The following is a 19,968-nucleotide window of genomic DNA, read 5'->3' as shown; positions in this document are numbered from 1 at the left end:
GGTGTCTACTATATCTCTGGGACTAGTTGATTCCCCACGAGAACCTCATATAATTTATAATTAGCCTATAAGGATATAATTTGTGGTTAGTACAGAATTATGTTGTTGAGTTTCAACAGCCAACACAGCATATCAGTTAAAACAAAAAAGGCTTTAATCAACCAGTTCAAAGATGGGCTATCAGGTGAAACATACAAGAAGTACATTTATTAAGTTACTCAGACATCATGACTAGATTGAAAAGTCAAGGAATCTCTAGAGAGTTGAAACGTGAATGGAAGACACCACTCCAGGTAGATATCAATTTACAATTAATTTGGAAACAGAATTTCAGTCATTGAACAAAACAGTCATTAAGCAAGAGGAGCACTTCAACCCAGAACCATAATCCCTATGGTTCCCCAAGTTGCAGTCATTGAGTGACTACAGGCAGTTATTAAGTGGATAGTGTGAAAGAGTTGCCTGCCAAAGGAGAGCAGACAGCTCCTCTATATGTGCACAAGGGAACTTTAAGATCTTCTTTTTTTCCAGCCCCCTGAAGGAGTTGCCCTCCCCTCTGTGCACGGAAGAGAAATCCAGTGCTGCACTGGAGAAAATAAGCTTGGATCTTCATGATTTGAACTTCCTTTTTCCAGCCCACTGCCAGAATCACCCCTTACCCTCATGTACAGAGGGGAGAGGAAATCCTTCAGCAGGTAGCAGCTTACAACCATCCCTGCCGACTTCTCCATTGACTACCTGGTCACATGATTGCTGCCTGTTCAATGGTTTTTAGGGTTGAAACTATTAATGATTATGGGGTTTCTCAGGACCCAATACAGAATGACTGGAACCTCAAAAACTGACCAAGCAGTTCTCCAATTTTATTTTGTTTCCCTAAGTGCTTTTTCCAATAGTCTTCCTATTCTCTTCCTCTAATTTTACCTAAACTGGACCTCAAAGAGCTTACAATTTGATTGTACTTATTTCATTTTGGAGGGGGGGGGCATGTCACTGCGTTTTTGGATTTACCAGCTGAGCTCATATTTCTGGACTATCAGACTTTCCGTAGCTTGCCAATTTTGTTATCAGTAAGCTAACTATGTATATCCGCATTCTTTTCTTTCCACTTCACACTTTTCTTTGTTCTCTTTGTTTCTTTGTTCTCTTCTTCAAGAGAAGTCCGGCTGCAGAGATGTAGCCAGTAGGAACTTTACCAAAATGTAACAATTTAATTATTTAGATCAGTAAGATGTTTTATTTTCTTCTTTACAATAAATATGAGTTTAATTAGAAGATGTATTCCAGTTTTATTTTTCAAGAGTATACACAAGGAAACTGCCATGATCCAGGCAATTACCCCAGGAAGGTAACGGGGCTAATTGCCTCTGACAGGACAGTAATGGTTTTTTTGTACATCTGAGCTGTGTCTATAGAATTTCTGAGTTTAAGTTTAGGATCTGACCACTGCCATGTAAGTTCTGGAACCGAGCATGAGAAAAAGAAAAAGGAAAATACTTTTTTTTTTAACATGGCATGTAATTAAACTGTGATAAAAGCTATAGAAAGGACAAGCAACTGGGATGGTTTTTAAAAGGGAATGGATCGGTTCATGGAGTATCAGACTATCAGTGGCTAATACTGGTAATTGTTCATTACTTCCTAAATCATATGCAGTATGATGTAAATACTGGTTGCTGGGAAATGGAATCTGAAGGAGGCTATCAACAACCTGCTGCTCAGTCTTATGAGCTTCCCAAATGCATCCAGTTGGCCACTGTGAGACAGAATGTGGACCAGATGGGCCTAATAGCCTGAAAAAGAGTTCCTTTTATGAAATAATGCATTTAGCGCAGATATAAAAGGAGAAAAAAAAATACTGGGGAATAAAAGATCTTGACTAACTTTGTTCTTCACAGCATCTTGTCAACTACAGCATCAAAGTCATCTTGAATACAGAATGATTTCATTAAGAATGCATCGGAACGCATGCCATACAGTATATTTGGTACATGCTACTCACCGTTGTTACTATTGTCATCCACTAAAATAATCTCTTTCAACAAATGAGCAGGAGTCCTGTTGATTGCAGAATGAATGGAACGTAGAATCACCGAAAGGGCTTCATTCACAAATATGAAAACAATGCTGACCTCAGGAAGACTCTCTGGAAAGGTGAGGTTCTTGCACCTTTGGGAAAGGAAAAGAGTTTTTTGTCTAAATTTTTGATTGAAATATTTAAAATTGCAAATTTGTACCCATAGTTGAGAAACTCCAGGTGATATGAAGCTTAATTTGAATAAATCCCATAACAACAGTATAAAGATATTCAGAGTCAGTGGCTCACCCAAAGCTGGGCATATGTTTCTTTATTGAATATATACTTAAGCATTTGAGAAATATATTGATGAACAAGGATCTCTCAGATGCCACATACACCCAAACATTCAATTTTCTTGCCTCATGAAATATTATTTCAATCCTGATTGGTTCCTGACTAGCTGCTGGAAAAGGCATACAGTACATATTTTACTTTGGTTCTTTAAACTGTATGACAATCTTTCAACTATCTCACTGTTAGATCCCTAAAGATTGTCATGGCTGAGCTGAAGTAGTACTTTTCACCAATGTCATCCTACTTCAAACAGATTACAAAACAGTATTAATTACCCCCGGTCAACTAGATCTTTGTCCCCAAACAGAAGTTGATTTTCTGGAAACTCATCATTCTCCACAGCTTGAAAAGAAAATTCTCAAAAATGATCTTTAAAACAGCTGGTCATGCATAACTTGAAACTGTCAAATGGCAGCATTTCAAAACAAGGGTAAAAAAGATTAAAGCTTAGGTATGATCATTTGATGGGTTCTTATACACACTTTTCTCCTTATTAACCCAAATTAAGTTATTTAACCTGAATGTAATGCTGCATATCTTAATCGTGACCCTAATTTTGTGAAGTGTTTGGCTTGTTATAGCTAGTTGATTTTAATGTACTTATTAACATGCAATCTCAAAGCCATCTCTTTGGAGCAAATCTCTAAACAGAGATTACCAAATATATTTTCAGTATTACTGTATTTGTGGAGGTATAATATATTAAAATAAGAGTACCTCCTATATCTATAATCTCCCTAACAACTTTTACTTGTGTCTATGTGATGATTCTCAAAATAATGTGCAAATTCAAATGAACTGTTGTTACGATTGCCAGAAAAAATGCATGCAAAAGGATACTGTTCATATTCTATTTCAACACAATTGGCAGCAAAGGGGAAAGTCCTCAGAAGGTCATTTCGTAAGTATTCATATATAAATCAAATGTGTTCAGGATGGTATTGCTGTTGTTCCTCATAATAGAAGGAGTATAGTAGGCGGCATGCAGATAGTTCGCTTAGAATAATGAGAAATTATTCTTCCATATTAAGCTAACCATTTGCAATCTGTTGTCAAATGCATTTCCATCACAAAAATACTGAATTCCATTTTGCTTTCTATTAAAATGCAAAGCTCCCAAACACTATAGATGTGGCAAAGCTATTTGGCATCCTAAGCCTTTTCCGTTCGGATAAAGGCACTTTTTAAATGACAAGAATAGGGAGGAGGATCATATTTTCCAATTCAGGTATATATGATTTACTACGTGCAATTTTTAATGTGTTCCTTTAATGCATAGTGTTGTGCTTGCTGTTTACTATTTTTTTTAATGCTCTTCTGTGTTTGCTGATCTAATTGAAACTGCTCAATAATATCAGAGTCAGAGAAGAAATTAAAGAATAAGTCTGCAGTCAGTTTTTGGGAGGAGAGACATCAAATGAGGTACTGGTTAGGGAAAGGGGCAACATGTCAGGAAACACTGAGGATAATTTCATAATAGAAAGAGAATAAAGCAGAGCAAAGCAAAGCAAGATAAACAACAACAATGGCAACAACAAAACAAATTAGCAATGAGAGCCATCATGCAGGCAAGTACTAGGAAGTGGATGTAAGGACTGGCGCCAGACGCTAAGAGAAGAGTATGAAGTGGGCTACAGCGAAAAGAGAAAAAGGCATCAATTCATGCCTTTAACTATTTTTAATAGAAAAGCAGGATAAAATATTACAAATAATTACAAAAACAAGGCACTGCATAATGAAGTGCGGTGGTAACAATGAAGGATACATGACTGCTACCATCAATTAACCACCCCCTCATAAGGACGGCTTGGGCCTTACTTTTAGGAGCATCTTCTTCAGGTAAACGCTGCCTGCACTAGATGGGCAAGTAGAAGAGGATGCTCTGGGTGAAAGAGGCTAAGACCCAGAGAATGTTCAGTATGTAGCTCTTTCTCTGTAAAAGAGATTTGTCCTCCGAGATCATATATTACATGTTCCTACCCAATAACAAGTTGTTGAGCAGTGAAAGCAACAACCTTCAGGAAGGCATCTGGACCTACCCGATAGCAGCAATGCTTTTAATGCTACAGGTTAGTCCAATTTTTGCAACTGGAAACAGTAGAATAACGAGAACAGACTCTCTATGATTCTGGTTATAACATTTATCAAAATGATAATTTAGGAAATGTATATGCCATCCTAACTCTCAGAGATTCTGGGCAGCTCTCTCTCAGATTGGGCTATTATCCATCTAAATAATACAGATATAATCATTATGAAGAGAAAACAGCCCACAAAGAGCTCAACAGTCTAATATAGCTATAGGCCAGTGGTGGGTTCTACTTACCTTTACTACCGGTTCTCAATGGGGCCGCGCATGCGCAATTGGTTTGCTTGCGCATGTGTGAGCTCTTCTGCACAAGCACAGAAGCTTCTGCGCATGCGCAGAAGCATTTTGATGACGGCGGGGTCAGTGGGCGGCACCTCCCATCAGTTTTACTACCAGTTCTAGAGAACCAGTGCGAACCCATCACTGCTGTAGGCCACATAACAGACAGAGAACAGATAGTCAATAAAGAAACTCTAAAACATTTTAGCAGGAAGAAATGGGTTCTTTTGGATACACTCTACATTTTCTTTACATACACCTCTTTCTTTTTCCTTCCAACTATGCTGGAAGGAAATTTATTACAAGTGAAATATAAAATAAAATTCCACAGGATAAATTAAAATAATTTGAAGGCTAACTTTTATTAAGATTCAACATGCTGCAAAGAAGCCAAGGCTACTCAATAAAACTCATGAGGGATGAGATATTGCAGTGTAAATTTTACTCATGTTTAACATACTGCAAAAAAAAAATGTTGCATGTCCATTATATTATCAGTTTGCTTAATAGTAGGCTACTGAATATTATTCAATGAATCAATAAGCTAATCAGGCTACTGCTATATGTTCAACTCAGTAAGTAAGAAACCAACTTTTAATATGCCTTCATTTGTCAATATCAGTGCATAAGTAAAGAACATAAGATTTAGATTACCCACATGATTTTAAAAATGAAAAAAAATGAATATTAAGAATATTGACAAAAGGTCAAAGCATAATGCAGGTATAATGATTTCACATTGTTGTTTAAGTATCTTCTAGTATAGAATTAATAATATTTCTGATTTCTTTTTTCTTTTCATTCTCAGACAAAACATTAACCTGTAACATTATCTTTGCCATTTAAATGTTAATACACTTTATTGAAAGCCAAGACAAGAATTGCATATAAATTACATTTATTCTTTTACAACAACAATGAAGACTTTGTCTTCCATCCAAAAGTATTAGTCTGAATTCCATCATCCCTTACACTGTTCATGCTGGTTTGAGATTATAGGTATTGAAACTCAACAACACCTGGAGCATCACATTAAATCTCCCTTTTTACGACCCTGTAATCTTAATTGTTCAGTGGATGGAGCTGAGCATTTACTGGATGGATGCCCTTCCTGATGCCACACAGAATTCAGAGTAGATATTTTTTCTTTGCGCCCTAGGAGAGAAATATCTGTTGCTACCTAGAATTGAACTCTCAACCTTCCAAGTGGGAGGCAAGAGTCTTCACCAATAGACAACTATGCCACTCATCTGCAGCATCACATTAGGTAGCCCCACTCTACATGAACTGCTATTTTAGGGTCAGATAGGGTATTAGAGGGAAAGAGCAGGGGTCATTAAGTTAGACCTCATGCGACTGTGACTTTGCTTATGGGAAACTGGCAGGAAATGTTAGAAATAATCATGTAACTACGGCTCTGCAACATCATAATTGTAAGCTGGGTGTTGAGTGCCAAAAATTGCAATTACATAATTGTGGGGGTGCTTGCAATGGCAGAACTCCAAGAACCAGTTGTAACTATCACTCATTCATTGCCATCATATTTTTAAATGAGGACCACTTGTATTTTTTTAGTGCATAAGTAACCCCCATCCTCTTGCACATGTACATTTTAAAGGCCATGCTTTGGACAGTATCTGAGGCCTATCTGCTACTCTTTTCACTTGACCTATGGAAATATGTAGTACTAGGAACTACATATTCACTTGAACTAGGAAATTTGTAGTAATCCAGTTCTCCATTTCATCTAAAACAATGAATGTTAGTTCATAAAATGCCACATTTGTAGGAGAAGACCAGCTGAGCCCAAGAATGGTGTCAAATGCATCATCATTCTGGAGTTCCGATGTGCCCAAAAGAGATTTAAGTCCACTCCCCTTGAAGTCTTATCTGACTTGACCATTAGTAGTAGAACAGATTCTTGTTTATGGGTTGCATGAAATAAACTCACAGTGCTTTTGAACTCAATCCTGCTCTTGGTTTCTGGTGCCTGATATATATATGTATTTCTCTTTAGCCAGGTTCTTCCTACGTAAACCAAGATTTTTATGCAGCCCTAGTTCAGTGAAATCCCAATCCACTAGTTTCTAGGCTTTTTTTTTTTCTGGCAGCCAGCAAGCACCCTGCTGCCCATTGGGAGACTAAGGAGATTTCACTGAACTAGGGCTGCATAAAAATCTTGGTTTACGTAGGAAGAATCTGGCTAAAGAAAAATACACATAAAGGCCTCCGAAAAGAAAACAAAACAAATACTGTACCTTTACAGGGAGGATACATGGGATGAAGGTGTGGCTAACTGATGAGGGCTTATAAATCCGAAATAGATCTATCTTAGTCTCCTTAGTCTCCCAATGGGCAGCAGGGTGCTTGCTGGCTGGCAGAAAAAAAAAACCCTAGAAACTAGTGGATTGGGATTTCACTGAACTAGGGCTGCATAAAAATCTTGGTTTACGTAGGAAGAACCTGGCTAAAGAGAAATACACATAAAGGCCTACGAAAAGAAAAGAAAACACACACACACACATACACAGTTATAAGTTGTAATTGAAGAACAATGATTTCTTAGCTTAATTGTTTAACTTAATTTTTTTTCTTTCTGCCAGTAAATGGTGTTGGCCTATTCAGTGCTTCAATATTCAGTTTCAAAAAGGGTTCTTGGGAGAAAAGCTGGGAATATAGCATCTGTCTGCAACTCTTGAAAGCAGTTGTACCATTCCCCAGCATTGTGCAGCTTAATTTCAAAACTGCTATATGATCCCAGAAAAAAGATGTAGCTGCTTTAAAGAGCTGCTTATACTGGTACTATTTTTGACTACTTCTGTGTTCTACATGCATTTTGAAAATCTAATTTGAAGCGTTGCATGACTCTAAAATGTGGCTTTAGGATATTTCCGTGAAACAAGGGATGATATAAATTTTCTGCTTTGTTTGCACTGTACAGGAGAAACCAAGATGCTGCCTTCACTGAACTCATATATCATATATGTTTAGAGCAAGATATATTAGCTGAAACGTGTATAGAATGCAGAATCCAGGAAAAGAAAGTAACTTATGTTCAGACTGGGGATCGTGACAACATCAGGCAGGAGGTGACAGTATCTTCATGAATAAGATCATTTATCAAATGATCCTCAAATAAAATGCTTACATTCAAATAGGATGTTCAAATCTCTTTCTTTATAGATATTTTTCTTATTCCCTATAGCCTTATTACTTTATAATTTATTTTGAGTTTATTCTTATAGCAACGGTTCTAACAACTTCTTTAGCACCCATCCAGTCATCTTATTCTATCCACCAGAGTCTTTTATCTGTAGCCTATACTATTATCCTGTTTAACCTTATAGCTACAACTTATTACCCTCTCTTTGTGACAGCCAGCATTTATAGAAACAAATCTTCATCTAATCTTTAATACATTCCCAATAGTCTACTTCTCTATACCATTTACTGTATTCATTTGTACAAATTTCAAGTGGAAGATGCAAACAATATCTTATATTATAAGTTATAGTATAAAAAATGCTATATGTTACCTTGGTAGAATGAAATAAAACATACATATTGAACTGAAATACATTTAAAAGATAAAGGTTTCCCCTGCCAATTAAAGGCAAAACTCTAGATGAGCTGAAAAAATATGAGCCCAAAATATAATACTAAGGGCAAAAATTATATTAAATACCACTGTATATTTCCCTAATGAATTATGTAAAATTTACAGTGCATTTTAAGTAAGACAGAAACAGTTTACATTTCAGCTGAGATAGATCAAATGCAGCTTCTAATATAGATAGAAAGAAAGAAGAAATTGGTGTCATTGAAGTAACTCTGAGATAATATTAAGATGAAATAGGATAGCAGCTTGATTTTAAAAGTTTAAAAAAAAACAGAAAGAAAATGATATACTAGCACCATTAAAGGGTGAGGATTATTCAACAAAACATGTTGAATATACAGTACAAAAGTTATTGCCTATGAGTCAGAAGGGGGATTATGGAGAATAAATGGCACAGGAGAGTTAAAACATTTATTTCTCTTAAGTGTTTTAAGAGGCGATTGGATAAGTATCAACAGGGAATAGGGAATGGTTTCAGCAGATTATGAATTTTGTCCACAGAAGACTGAACAAGATACTCTTCTCCTGTTCTTTTTTTATGGTTACAAGTCAGGGATTTTATACATCCACACAAAAGTCTCTAATGAATATCAACTTTTTTTTTTAAATAAAGAACATTTTTATCCTAAATCAGTTGCATATTTATTTATTTGTGTCTTGCCTTTATTATTTTTACAAATAACTCAAAGTGGTAAACATATCCAACACCCTTATGTTCCTCACAATAACAACAACAACTATGTTAAACCAGCCGGGCTGGCTTAACATATTTTTTTTTCATATTTTTTTAATTTTTAATTTAATTTAATTTAATTTAATTTAATAATTTAATTTAATTTAATTTAATTTAATTTAATTTAATAATTTAATTTAATTTAATTTAATTTAATTTAATTTAATTTAATTTAATTTAATTTAATTTAATTTAATTTAATTTAATTTAATTTAATTTCCAATTTATATACCGCCCTTCTCCCTGAGGACTCAGGGCGGTGTACAGCCAAGATAAGAACATAGAATACAAATATTAAAAACAGTTAAATATATATATAAATTTAGCCCGAAAGATAAGAAGTTACAAACTGATTAAAAGAATTTAAAAATTTCTTCTTAAGACAGCCCGGCTTGCTGGAAAAGATGGGTTTTAATTGGTTTGTTATCTTAAATTGGGGCCAAATTAATATATATCCTTTTAATTGTTTTTAATGTTTGTATTGTATGTTTTTATCTGGCTGTACACTGCCCTGAGTCCCTCGGGAGAAGGTGCGGTATATAAATTCGAGATAAAATAAAAAATAAAAATAAAATAAACTGTGAGATGGGTTGGACTGAGAGAGAGAGTGACTGGCCCAAAGTCACCCAGCTGACTTTCATGGTTAAGGCAGGATTTATTGCCTTAAATCTTATATATAAAAGTCCGAGGACTTATTAATCAAAAAAATCTTTGATTGCGCTGAAATGGACAAACTAACATTGGAATTGAAAGGAATGACAGACTTGGAGTATTATGTATCATGGGAGAAATGGTACAAATGGATTGAAAGCAAAGTATAATTTTTGACTGAATAATGTGAGAATGAAATTAAGGAAAATAGGAACTTATCCTAACAATAAATGAATTCTTGTTATAGCATCTAAATTGTTTATTAGCCTATTTTTCAATACCATTTAAGGCTGTTTGGAGCCCTTTATTTTTAAGGAATTTAAGGAGTTTTGTCTGGGGAGAAATATACCCATGTCTTCTTCCTGTACAATATTGGGCTAATTTGGACTAAACACAGTTCCTTTGGTATATAGTAAAACTTAGGAGAAAACAGATTAGTAGTAGGGAGAGGGAGCTGTTAAAGCACACTCAATAACATCATGAGCTCACAAAGCACTCACATTTAAGAAAACTTATTTTCCTGATATCAGGGAGTACCTGTTTTGAGGGGAAACAGTAAACAATCTCTAGAAATGATTCATCAGACACCATGAAATTGTGATTTAGATTGAAATCTGTTGTTCCCGGAAGATCAGACAAAATTCCAAAGTCTACTAAATCCAGTTCCATTAAATCAAAGATTTACTGTATTATAATGGTGAAAGAGGTGCAGATTATTGGAGTGTGAATTCTTCTCATACATTCTGAATGAAGCTGAATGCAGTTGCTATGTCCCTTTTGTCCCTTCATTGTTTTTGAAATTAAAATTAATTAAATTTTAAATTAATTCAAATGCTAATCTTAAAATAGCAATAAAATAAGCTTAGCATTAAAATATGAAGGACAGCAGAACTAAAATCAGTGTCACCGTTAATCTTTTATAGCCCCATTCCTCTGGAACAAGTTTCTTAGCTGGTTAATCCAGTCAAACCTAATAGTTGTAGATTACTTATAGGTCTTGATGCATAAAGGCCCACCACATCCAGCTCAAACTTCCTGAGTTTCCCCTTTGCAATAGAAGTTAAGGCATTCTGAAAATGGCTCAGGATGCCCACTTCAGTGGTGGGTTCCTCCCAGTTCGGCCCCGTTCCGCCAAGCCGGTAGAGGTGACAATATGACATCACCGAACCGGTTCTCCCCCCCACCTCTGCCCCCCACCCACCCGCCGCGTTATTCTTACCTTTTATTTGGCCCCACCCCCAATCTATTGCTGCCTCCTGAGTCCCAGCTGATGGCTAGAGGGAAAAAAACTGTTTAAACTCTTGCCGCGGGACTTCAAAGGGCCGCCCTACAGCTGATCACTGTTAAAAGAAAACAAATGAGTAGACCGATGCCTGCAAAAATAAATGGGTAGACCAGTTCCTGAAAAAATACATGAGTAGATTGGTACAGCTCTGCAAGCAGTTAAAAGCCTGGTAGACCAGTACCTCTGCTAAATCCTAAAGTATTGTCATATGACCATCAAGCCACGCCCACAAAATAAGCCATGCCCATAGAACCGGTAGTAAAAAAATTTTAGAACCCACCTCTGGCCCACTTCCCAGCCAACCCATCAACCAATTCCCATACTTGCAACCAGCCCAAAAGCAAATTTTGTTTGTCTTCAGACACATTTGTATTGATTCAGGTTGCAAAAGTGAGCTCTTTTGAAAACAATTTAAAAAAAAAAGTTTTGAAAAAAGAAATATCAGAACTTTCTGAACCGTATTCTAGCCATGTAGCAAATCCTAGAGGAGCAAAGACCTATTTTAGTTTATGTAGCAAACCGGCTTTATATGCAAATGTTGCATTTCATTTCAAATGCAAAGGTAAACATTAGTGGGGGGAAAAACCAAGTCTCTGTGATGGAAAAAGAGAAGTTTATGTTGGCTTGTCTCTTTATTCCATACATCCTCACTGGGAATGGATCATATGCCTCGTTCTCTTCCCTTTGTTCTCTTCAACTACAGCATTTCTCCAAAATGTATGTTAGTTGAAAATGTTATCTCTACCATACAGATGCACTATAGGGAATCCAATCAGGAACAGAGAGTTATTATCCAGCTGAACTAAAATAATAAGTGTGCTTCTGGCCAAATGTAGATTCTTAACTCTACAATTAATACTTTGCAACATTTTCTTCAAGATGAAATCTAGATAACCTCATTTCCTACACCACAAACTTCCTGTGTCAAGCTTGTACATGAGTTCGCATTGCTGGGCTGGCATCTAATTTCATAATGAATAGAGAGGTTGTTTTACTCACATCGTGACATTTATCAAACCTCTCAAGTTTTATCAAACTTGATATAAATTAAAGCAAAAAAAGAAAAAAACAGATTTGTCTCACAGAGCTTCCACAATTTGTTGGCCATTATCCCCCCCACCCCCCAAAAGAGGTTAAAATTAATGTTGCCGCATCACTTTGGACTTTGACTTTCTTATATGCTATAATGATACAAATAATTTGTATGACTCAAAGTGGATTTTTAAATTACATCTTTAACCCCTATCTCATGCTCCATGTAAGTCCCTTATGATTCGGGCAGCAGGCATAGGAAATGAGAACTGATTCTCAGCGGCATCGTATTATCCTTAAGTGAAAAGAGCTACTAGTCACTGGTTGCTTTCCAAGCTCAATTAGAAAGTTTGTCCTGGTATACAAAGGCTTCCATGGCTTAGTTGTAGGATTTCTGGAGATCCACCTTCTCTCCTAAAGCCTATTGCATGTATTTAGATATTCTGTGGAGTACTTTTTAAAGGTCCCAGGTTGTGTACATTTAAAATGCCAGCCAATTCTGCTTTTTCAAGAATGGAAACATATAGGGATTTACATTTTGAACAAACAGCTGCTGGAACTGAAGCAAGCCCTTTCCTCTATCATTTTGACTCAAGGATTTTAGAGATCTATGCTGCTGTTTCACAGTTGTTTACATGTGGCTTTTAAGGTTTACATATTTGTATAATAAGTTACCTAGAGCCATGTCATTAAATGTGATTAGTATGTGTGATCTTGACTCAGCCACAGAAATACATCAATGTTTGACTGCACATTTGGGATCTACCATAGGAATCTTAAAGAAAGAATTACTTGAGGGTACTTGTAACACATTTTCACTTACTCAAAGTATTATTTTATGATTGTCTAATGGGTACCATGTATGTGTTTCATACTTACTTGAAACTCATTGTATATATTTTGTTTTTTGATTTTTGTATCTTCAAGTCGGTCTTGATCCCTGCTGACTACGTGGACAAATCCTTGCAGTTTTCTTGGCAATATTTTGGAAGTAGTATGCCATTGCCTGCTTTTAGGGCTACAAGAAAGTGACTGGCCCAAGATGGCTTCATGCCTAATGTGGGACTAGAACTCACGGTCTCATTTGATTCCTTAACCATTACACCAAACTGGCTACTATCAGTAAGTATGTTATTTTGTTTAATTTTTTTTTCCAGTTCCTTTACAGAGAGGATTTTTATCAAATTACATGCAGACTTAGTTGCAGTCTTTATTACAGTTTCTTTATTACATTTTTCTCCCATAATATTGTGTCGTTTCTTCTTCCAGTCTAATTTTTTTACATTGAGAACTATAAAACCTAAAAACTGAAAATCTTGGGTATCGTAATTTGATAATGGAAGCACAGATGTTTTGTTAACACTAGGCTTTTTCTCAATTAATTTACATTTTTAAGAGAAGACAGATTGTTCAGAAACATGCTGAAACATGCTGTTAAACAGATTCAGACTGGAATGAATATCTAACAGGTATAGCATGTTTCAAATATCTTTTCTTTTAATCTATTCTCAAGTAGACCAATACTTCTACTTTACTTGAGATATGAGCAGCAGCTCACCCTTGAACAAAAGGTAGTTTCTTTCAATGATTTTACCTGTATAACAGAAGCAATACTACTGCATGCATTAGATACACAGATTCTTCTCAATTCCATAGTGTGATAATCACAGAAACAAAGTTGTCATTGTCTTCTATTTCCTCTTAGGGTTTGTCCTTCTTGATTACACATCTGCTCATTTCCAGTCTGCATGCCATTTCACACAGCCTGCAGCGTCTCTACAGTTGAGCTTCACAAAGCATGCATCATCTTTTAATCGGTCACGTTAGCACAGTTTTGGTTGTTTCTTTGGCCAGCAATTTTCTACACTTAATAGAAGAATTTTTTTTTGCTATGGAATTGTTGCTGCTAGGCATGATTATTGCATTTTTCTCAACTATGAAGCAAAACTAAAAGTTTTCTCCATATCCTCATTTGCCACATGATTTAGTCTGGTTATGTGACTACTAACCCTACTCATGTGATCTTCACTAGCCAACATTCATGTGATCTTCATCACTAGCCAACATTCTACTTCATGCATTGTTTTGGATCAGATGACTTTTCAACAGACCTGAAATTTCAGATGCAGACAGTTGTTGTTATTTTGCCTAGTGCCATTCCATCTAGGCACTAATATTGACCCATTTGGGCCAATATTTGGGCATCCAGCAGGGATTAGAAGTCATGAATGGGTATTTGAACTGGATCATCTTATTTGACTCAGTACTTCATCTTATTTGACTTCAGTTTAGACTGAACCATATGTCTTGACACTACATTCAAGGTATTTAGTCTTCATTATATCGAGCTTCATTATAATATCATTAAGACACATCTTCCATTCCTATATTAGTTGCTCAAGACTGATTATACTAGCATCCATATGTATTATCATTGATTGTTTCTGGTCACAGGGTCCAAACAGAGAATGAAGAGCAATGGTGAGAGAGTAGATTCGATCTAGATCAGCACAAGTGCCCACCAGGAATTCACTTTCTCACCATTGCCCTTCATGGACACAGAAACTTTCATTTGCAACACCCATTAAGTTGTATTTTTCATCATATAAGGTATCAGTTTTCTATGTGGGTATATGAAACAGATATATTAATAAGAGATTTAGCACAGTTAAAGAGTATGAACTTATTAGCAATTAAAACACTGTATCAGCTAGATATGGGATATCAAGAGGAAATATCCTTTTAGCCGCACTGTAAACTAATGTAAAAAGTTGTTGATATTTTTAAATCAAAAATTAACTTTTTGAGATAAGATGGGCTACTACTGCAGTAGTACTGCAGTACTACTACTGCACTTTTTTTAATAGTGCAGTTGTTGTTGTTGTTAGTTGTGAAGTCGTGTCTGACCCATCGTGACCCCATGGACTTCATGTCCTCTACCATTCCCCGGAGACCATTTAAGCTCACGCTGACTGCTTCACTGACTGCATCCAGTCAACTCATTCTCTGCCATCCCTTTCTACTTTTGCCCTCAATCATTCCCAGCATTAGGCTCTTCTCTACTGAGTCCTTCCTTCTCATTAAGTGGCCAAAATATTTCAGTTTCATTGCATTCTAGAATTTTTAGAATTCCCTCAGAAAGAAAAAGATACCAGAATTACAGCACTAACTTTTAATAGAAAAACATAGACATGAATTCAACATTGTAATTAATTATAAGCTGGAAAGCTAGCTATGGCTGAGAAGATTGCCTGTTGTTAAGACCTCCAAGGATTGTCGGACAATGCAGGATTATGCCACTGAAGAGAGTAGGGTCAGCATATTGAAGCTTTTTTTGCAGAAAGAGCTGGACATACCTATGGTACTTTACATTTTTTTTATTTTAAAAAAATGAACAGAAAAATCAAACTAACTAAAAATAGCTACTTGCTACAAACGTTGGTGGTAGGATGTGTTGGAATGCAATTTTCCATGCACTGCTTCCTGCACCAAGACATCTGCTGACCCCTAGGACAATAGATATGGAGATATCTGAAAGACTTTGCTCTTCCTCCCTCATTTAAAAGAGATACAGTACATGAAAGATCTATCCTATATATAACATGCCTTCTAGACTGGGCTACCACCATTTATGTTTCTTTTCAGTTAAGTTCTTGTCTTTATTCTATTATCTCTGACCTGCATGGATCAAGTTCTGACTAAGTCACTCTCTTTCCATAAAGGAAGAGAGCCCTGTTACAAACTCTTTACCATAGATAGCTTTAAGAAGGCAATAGCAAACCAATTGTCCCTGGATGTCACTGGATGTTGCGCCTTGTGATTCTTGATGGGTGTATCTTGTCTTTTTATGTACACTGAGAGCATATGCACCAAAGACAAATTCCTTGTGTGTCCAATCACAGTTGGCCAATAAAGAATTCTATTCTATTCTATTCTATTCTATTCTATTCTATTCTATTCTGTTCTGTTCTGTTCTGTTCTGTTCTGTTCTGTTCTGTTCTGGTCTAGTCTAGTCTAGTCTAGTCTAGTCTAGTCTAGTCTAGTCTAGTCTAGTCTAGTCTAGTCTAGTCTAGTCTAGTCTAGTCTAATCTAATCTAGTCTAGTCTAGTCTAGTCTAGTCTAGTCTATGTGTCCACGCAGTTATTAGAAGTTAAGTTTTATTCACAAGAGCCTTTACATTAATATTCTAAGGAAGCTTTGAGTTGATATATTCCTATTTTCCTATGAAGTATAGAATTTTATTTTTGGTTTTGATTAATTATAATGTATTGTTCTATTTGCATAGTCACATTGTGCTTGAAGTTAAGAGGTGGAAAATTGTACTTCTTTATTATTCTTCTACTGTTCTCAGCAGCTTTCAGTACCTTGTCCATAGTTATCTTTTTGGAGAGACTGTCTAAATTAGGTGCGGATGGAAGAACTTTGCAATGTTTCAATTTAGAAAGCTTTCTCCCAAAAGATGAGATTTCTGCTCAGCCCTGTGGCATTTATACTGTGGAATTCCACACAAGATTCTATTTTATTCCAAAATGATAACTTCACAAAATAGCTGAGTGAAACCATCCAGAGATTTAGTGTCATCAGTATGCTAATAAGGTGTCACTGCACCTCTCCATTTTATCAAATACAAAAGGGGGGAGGAGGAGGAGGAGGAGGAGGAGGAGGAGGAGGAGGAGGAGGAGGAGGAGGAGGAGGAGGAGGAGGAGGAGGAGGAGGAGGAGGAGGAGGAGGAATAATGATTTAATGCTTGTCTGAGAGCCAAAACCTGAAGATCTGCTCAAACAGGAAAGAATTGCTGTCATTATATTATTTATCATTTGTGGTCTCTAAAAAGGATTGCACATATTCTAAAAGATCAAAGCTTAGAGATTATAAAATGTCTTCTATCAGCTTGTATCATTCTACCTGAACGCAAAAAAACTTGCTTCACTAACCCATGGCTTGGTCATTTTTAATCAGAATCATCATACAGCTGTCACTAAAACTAAAATACTGTATATGTTTTTATTATTGTTTTAGACTTTTTTTAAAAAATAAACCATTTTCAAAAGCCCTGGAAATATCCTCCTTCAGCTTTGAAAGATGATGTGCAATATTTTAAAAAGAAGAAGAAAAAGCAAATTACCAGTTCTGCTAGCACTTATTATTGCATTTACTTTAGAAAATAAACATAGCTAGCTTTTAATAATGCTAATTTCATTACACCAAATTTCATAAATTTAGTTTTCTGAAAGCCATAGTTTCCAAACACAATACATTTTGACTAGATTATACCTGCAATTCTTCATAAATTTCCATTAAAATAGAATGTTATCTAGGCCATTTTTACCTCCTTCTTTAGATAAAATATATCAAGTGACTTCCAAAAGTTGCTTCTTACCCAGTAGGTCTAAAGTCAGGCAAGGGTCTGTCCAGTGGCAAGCGATCACTCAGATAAGCATTGTAACCATAATACTGGAACTGTTTAAGGGCAGTTCGTTGGTTCTCAGGGCTCAAATCCTGGCCCCAATGAGCAAAGAGGGATGAATCAATGAATGCATCTGCAGGATTTTCTTCTGGTTTCAATGGTGCTTCTGTAAAAACACAAAAACAAATGCATTGATGTAAGGAAGACCATTTTAGTCAGAATTTAAAATGGTTACTTAGTGCAAATTTTATGGTTTACTAGGAATGTGTTGTACTTTATTATGAGCCATGATGGCCCAAGGGTTAGAAGGCAGTATTGCAGGCTAACTCTGCCCACTTCTAGGACTTTGATCCTGACCGGATCTAGGTTGACTCAGCCTTCCATCCTTCTGAGGTCGGTAAAATGAGGACCCAGATTGTTGGTGGCAATATGCCGACATTATAAACCATTCAGAGGGTGCTGTAAAACAGTATGGAGCAGTATATAAATCTAAGTGCTATTACTATTACTATTGCTATTATTTATTTATTTATTTATTTATTGAGTTAATTTGCAGCATCTTGCCACAAGGTGAATCTTGGATCTAGAGTAATGGTGTAGCAATCTTTGTGTTAAAATTATCTAGCAATCTGAAGATAACCACTCAGATACTTTTTAATTTAACCAGGGAATGTAGGTAATTAATATTCAATATGGGATAAAATTTTAATTTTCTAGAAATCCCATATATTTTCTTAAGAAAGGTTTCATGAAATGCAATAATGTAGGCATTAGATACATTGATGTCCATTTTTAAAATGGAGGTCATTTTGACGAAAGGTATTTAAAGGCAATCAAAATAACTGGAAATATAAGCAAGGCAAGAAAAGATGAAAGGCTCACTGCTGGATGGCATGACCAATCAATTCAGAATAAAGAAATATCCACAGTGTTATATATTCACAAGATCAATTATTAGATTAGAGTATTTGAGAAGCAAAAGCAGGTACAAATTTGCATTCCCTTTGAAGCCTTCTCTAATAAGGAAAATTCAGAGGGGTTTTGCTTCCACACTACATTTCCCACTGCTGAATAAAGAACCAAGATATCTAATTTTTAAAAATTATGAAACTATTATTTCAAAAAGTAAATTATATAAGCAGATATTATCACCTTCTAAACTCATCCCTCCGTGCATTTCACTGCAAGAAAAGATGAGGGAAAAAAATGTATGCTTCAATCCCCTGTGGATGAGCTATCAGAAAGGGTTGATATATTTTTAAAAAGTGGGGGAGTGCGGAAGGGGCTTGAAATGCAAGATCTGTGTCAGGTCATGGATAATCACTGAGATGTTATTCAGATGCAAGGCTTTATTATGACTTCACATGTCACAAGTTGAGTCATTCCTCATAATTTATTTCAAGAACTGTAAGATCTTTTGACATACCGGATCAACATACTGCAAGGGTATATGTGGACGTTGCTGGTGATGCAATCAATCTCATGTTAATTAGCACAAAAACCTTTCAGTAGAAATCTAAATCTGTCTATACTTAGCTAAGCTGATTTTTATAAAGTGACAACACATAATGATTTTTAGTATGTGCAGCAAGCAAGCAACCTACTCCAGGAAGTCTGATCCTGTTGATTATGATCATTTGGCATATAGACTGAAGAGCTGTTGGGGCCTAAAAAACACTCAAGAGACAACCAAGAAGAGACCCAAAGTAAAATGGATCGAGAGCTCATTTAAGATAGATCCAGATAGATCATTTTAACATTCACACTGAGAAATTATATCCATGGAAGACAGAAATGAGAACTATAATATTTTATTTCTGCAAGGATTAAATACAAGTGGATTCATCAAGCTTGTAATGAAATAAATAAATTTTCATTTTTGTTCTTATTTTAAAATTGATTCTAGTGATGTAAATAAAAGCAAATGCCCTTTATTTTATATAGATAATTATCAGTTTATCATTATTACGGAAAAGATCAAGTCATGTGTAGAAACCCATACAAACACACACACACACTCAATTCCTAAGATGTTTCTTTCAGCCTTTCTGAGTCAGCAGATTGAGTCAGATATTCTTTTCACAGCCTTGAGGCTGAAGTACTTGCTTAATGTTTATGCAATGGTTCTCTCTGATCTGAAGCCCACTAGTTCTTGCCACATAGCTTCAGCCCTTGCAAATCTATGAATAACATCCATGTAGTTTTCTGACAACAATATAGGAAATATTTGGGTCTAATTTCATTGTGGTCTCCAGTTCATGATTCTTTCCAGGGTGAAATGTAAAATTTGTTACTACTGGTTTTGTGGGCGTGGCTTGGTGTGTGTGGGGGGGAATGTGACTGGGTGAGAGTGGCCAACTTTTTTTTTTTTAACTTTTCAAAGCATTTTTTCTAATGCTTTGAAAAGCCTCTGCTGATTAGGCAACTCAGCTGGGATCGTCAGAGACTTTTCAAATCATTTTTTTACCACCTCTTCAGCCAAGAGGTTGCAGAAAAAAA

The 19,968-nt window shown here is 35.8% G+C and overlaps 1 protein-coding gene across 3 annotated transcripts in view; it reads right to left on the bottom strand.

The window, feature by feature from the left end:
• The window catches only part of GALNT18 (polypeptide N-acetylgalactosaminyltransferase 18), a 351,472-nt gene that overhangs the window by 129,527 nt on the left and 201,977 nt on the right, over positions 1-19,968 (bottom strand). For all 3 annotated transcript variants that reach the window (XM_034417086.3, XM_034417087.3, XM_087878750.1), the window contains exons 2-3: positions 17,443-17,635; positions 2,003-2,169 (exon numbers count right to left, since the gene is read on the bottom strand). In XM_034417086.3, coding sequence (XP_034272977.1) covers positions 2,003-2,169; positions 17,443-17,635 — 360 coding nt within the window. The remainder of the gene's footprint in view (positions 1-2,002; positions 2,170-17,442; positions 17,636-19,968) is intronic.

This window comes from Pantherophis guttatus, chromosome 1, assembly GCF_059756535.1.
Source record: "Pantherophis guttatus breed Tessera chromosome 1, ASM5975653v1, whole genome shotgun sequence".
In the NCBI taxonomy this organism is placed as follows: Eukaryota; Metazoa; Chordata; class Lepidosauria; order Squamata; family Colubridae; genus Pantherophis; species Pantherophis guttatus.
Note: the sequence above shows the minus strand (reverse complement) of the source record. Positions and strands in the feature narration are given on the sequence as shown.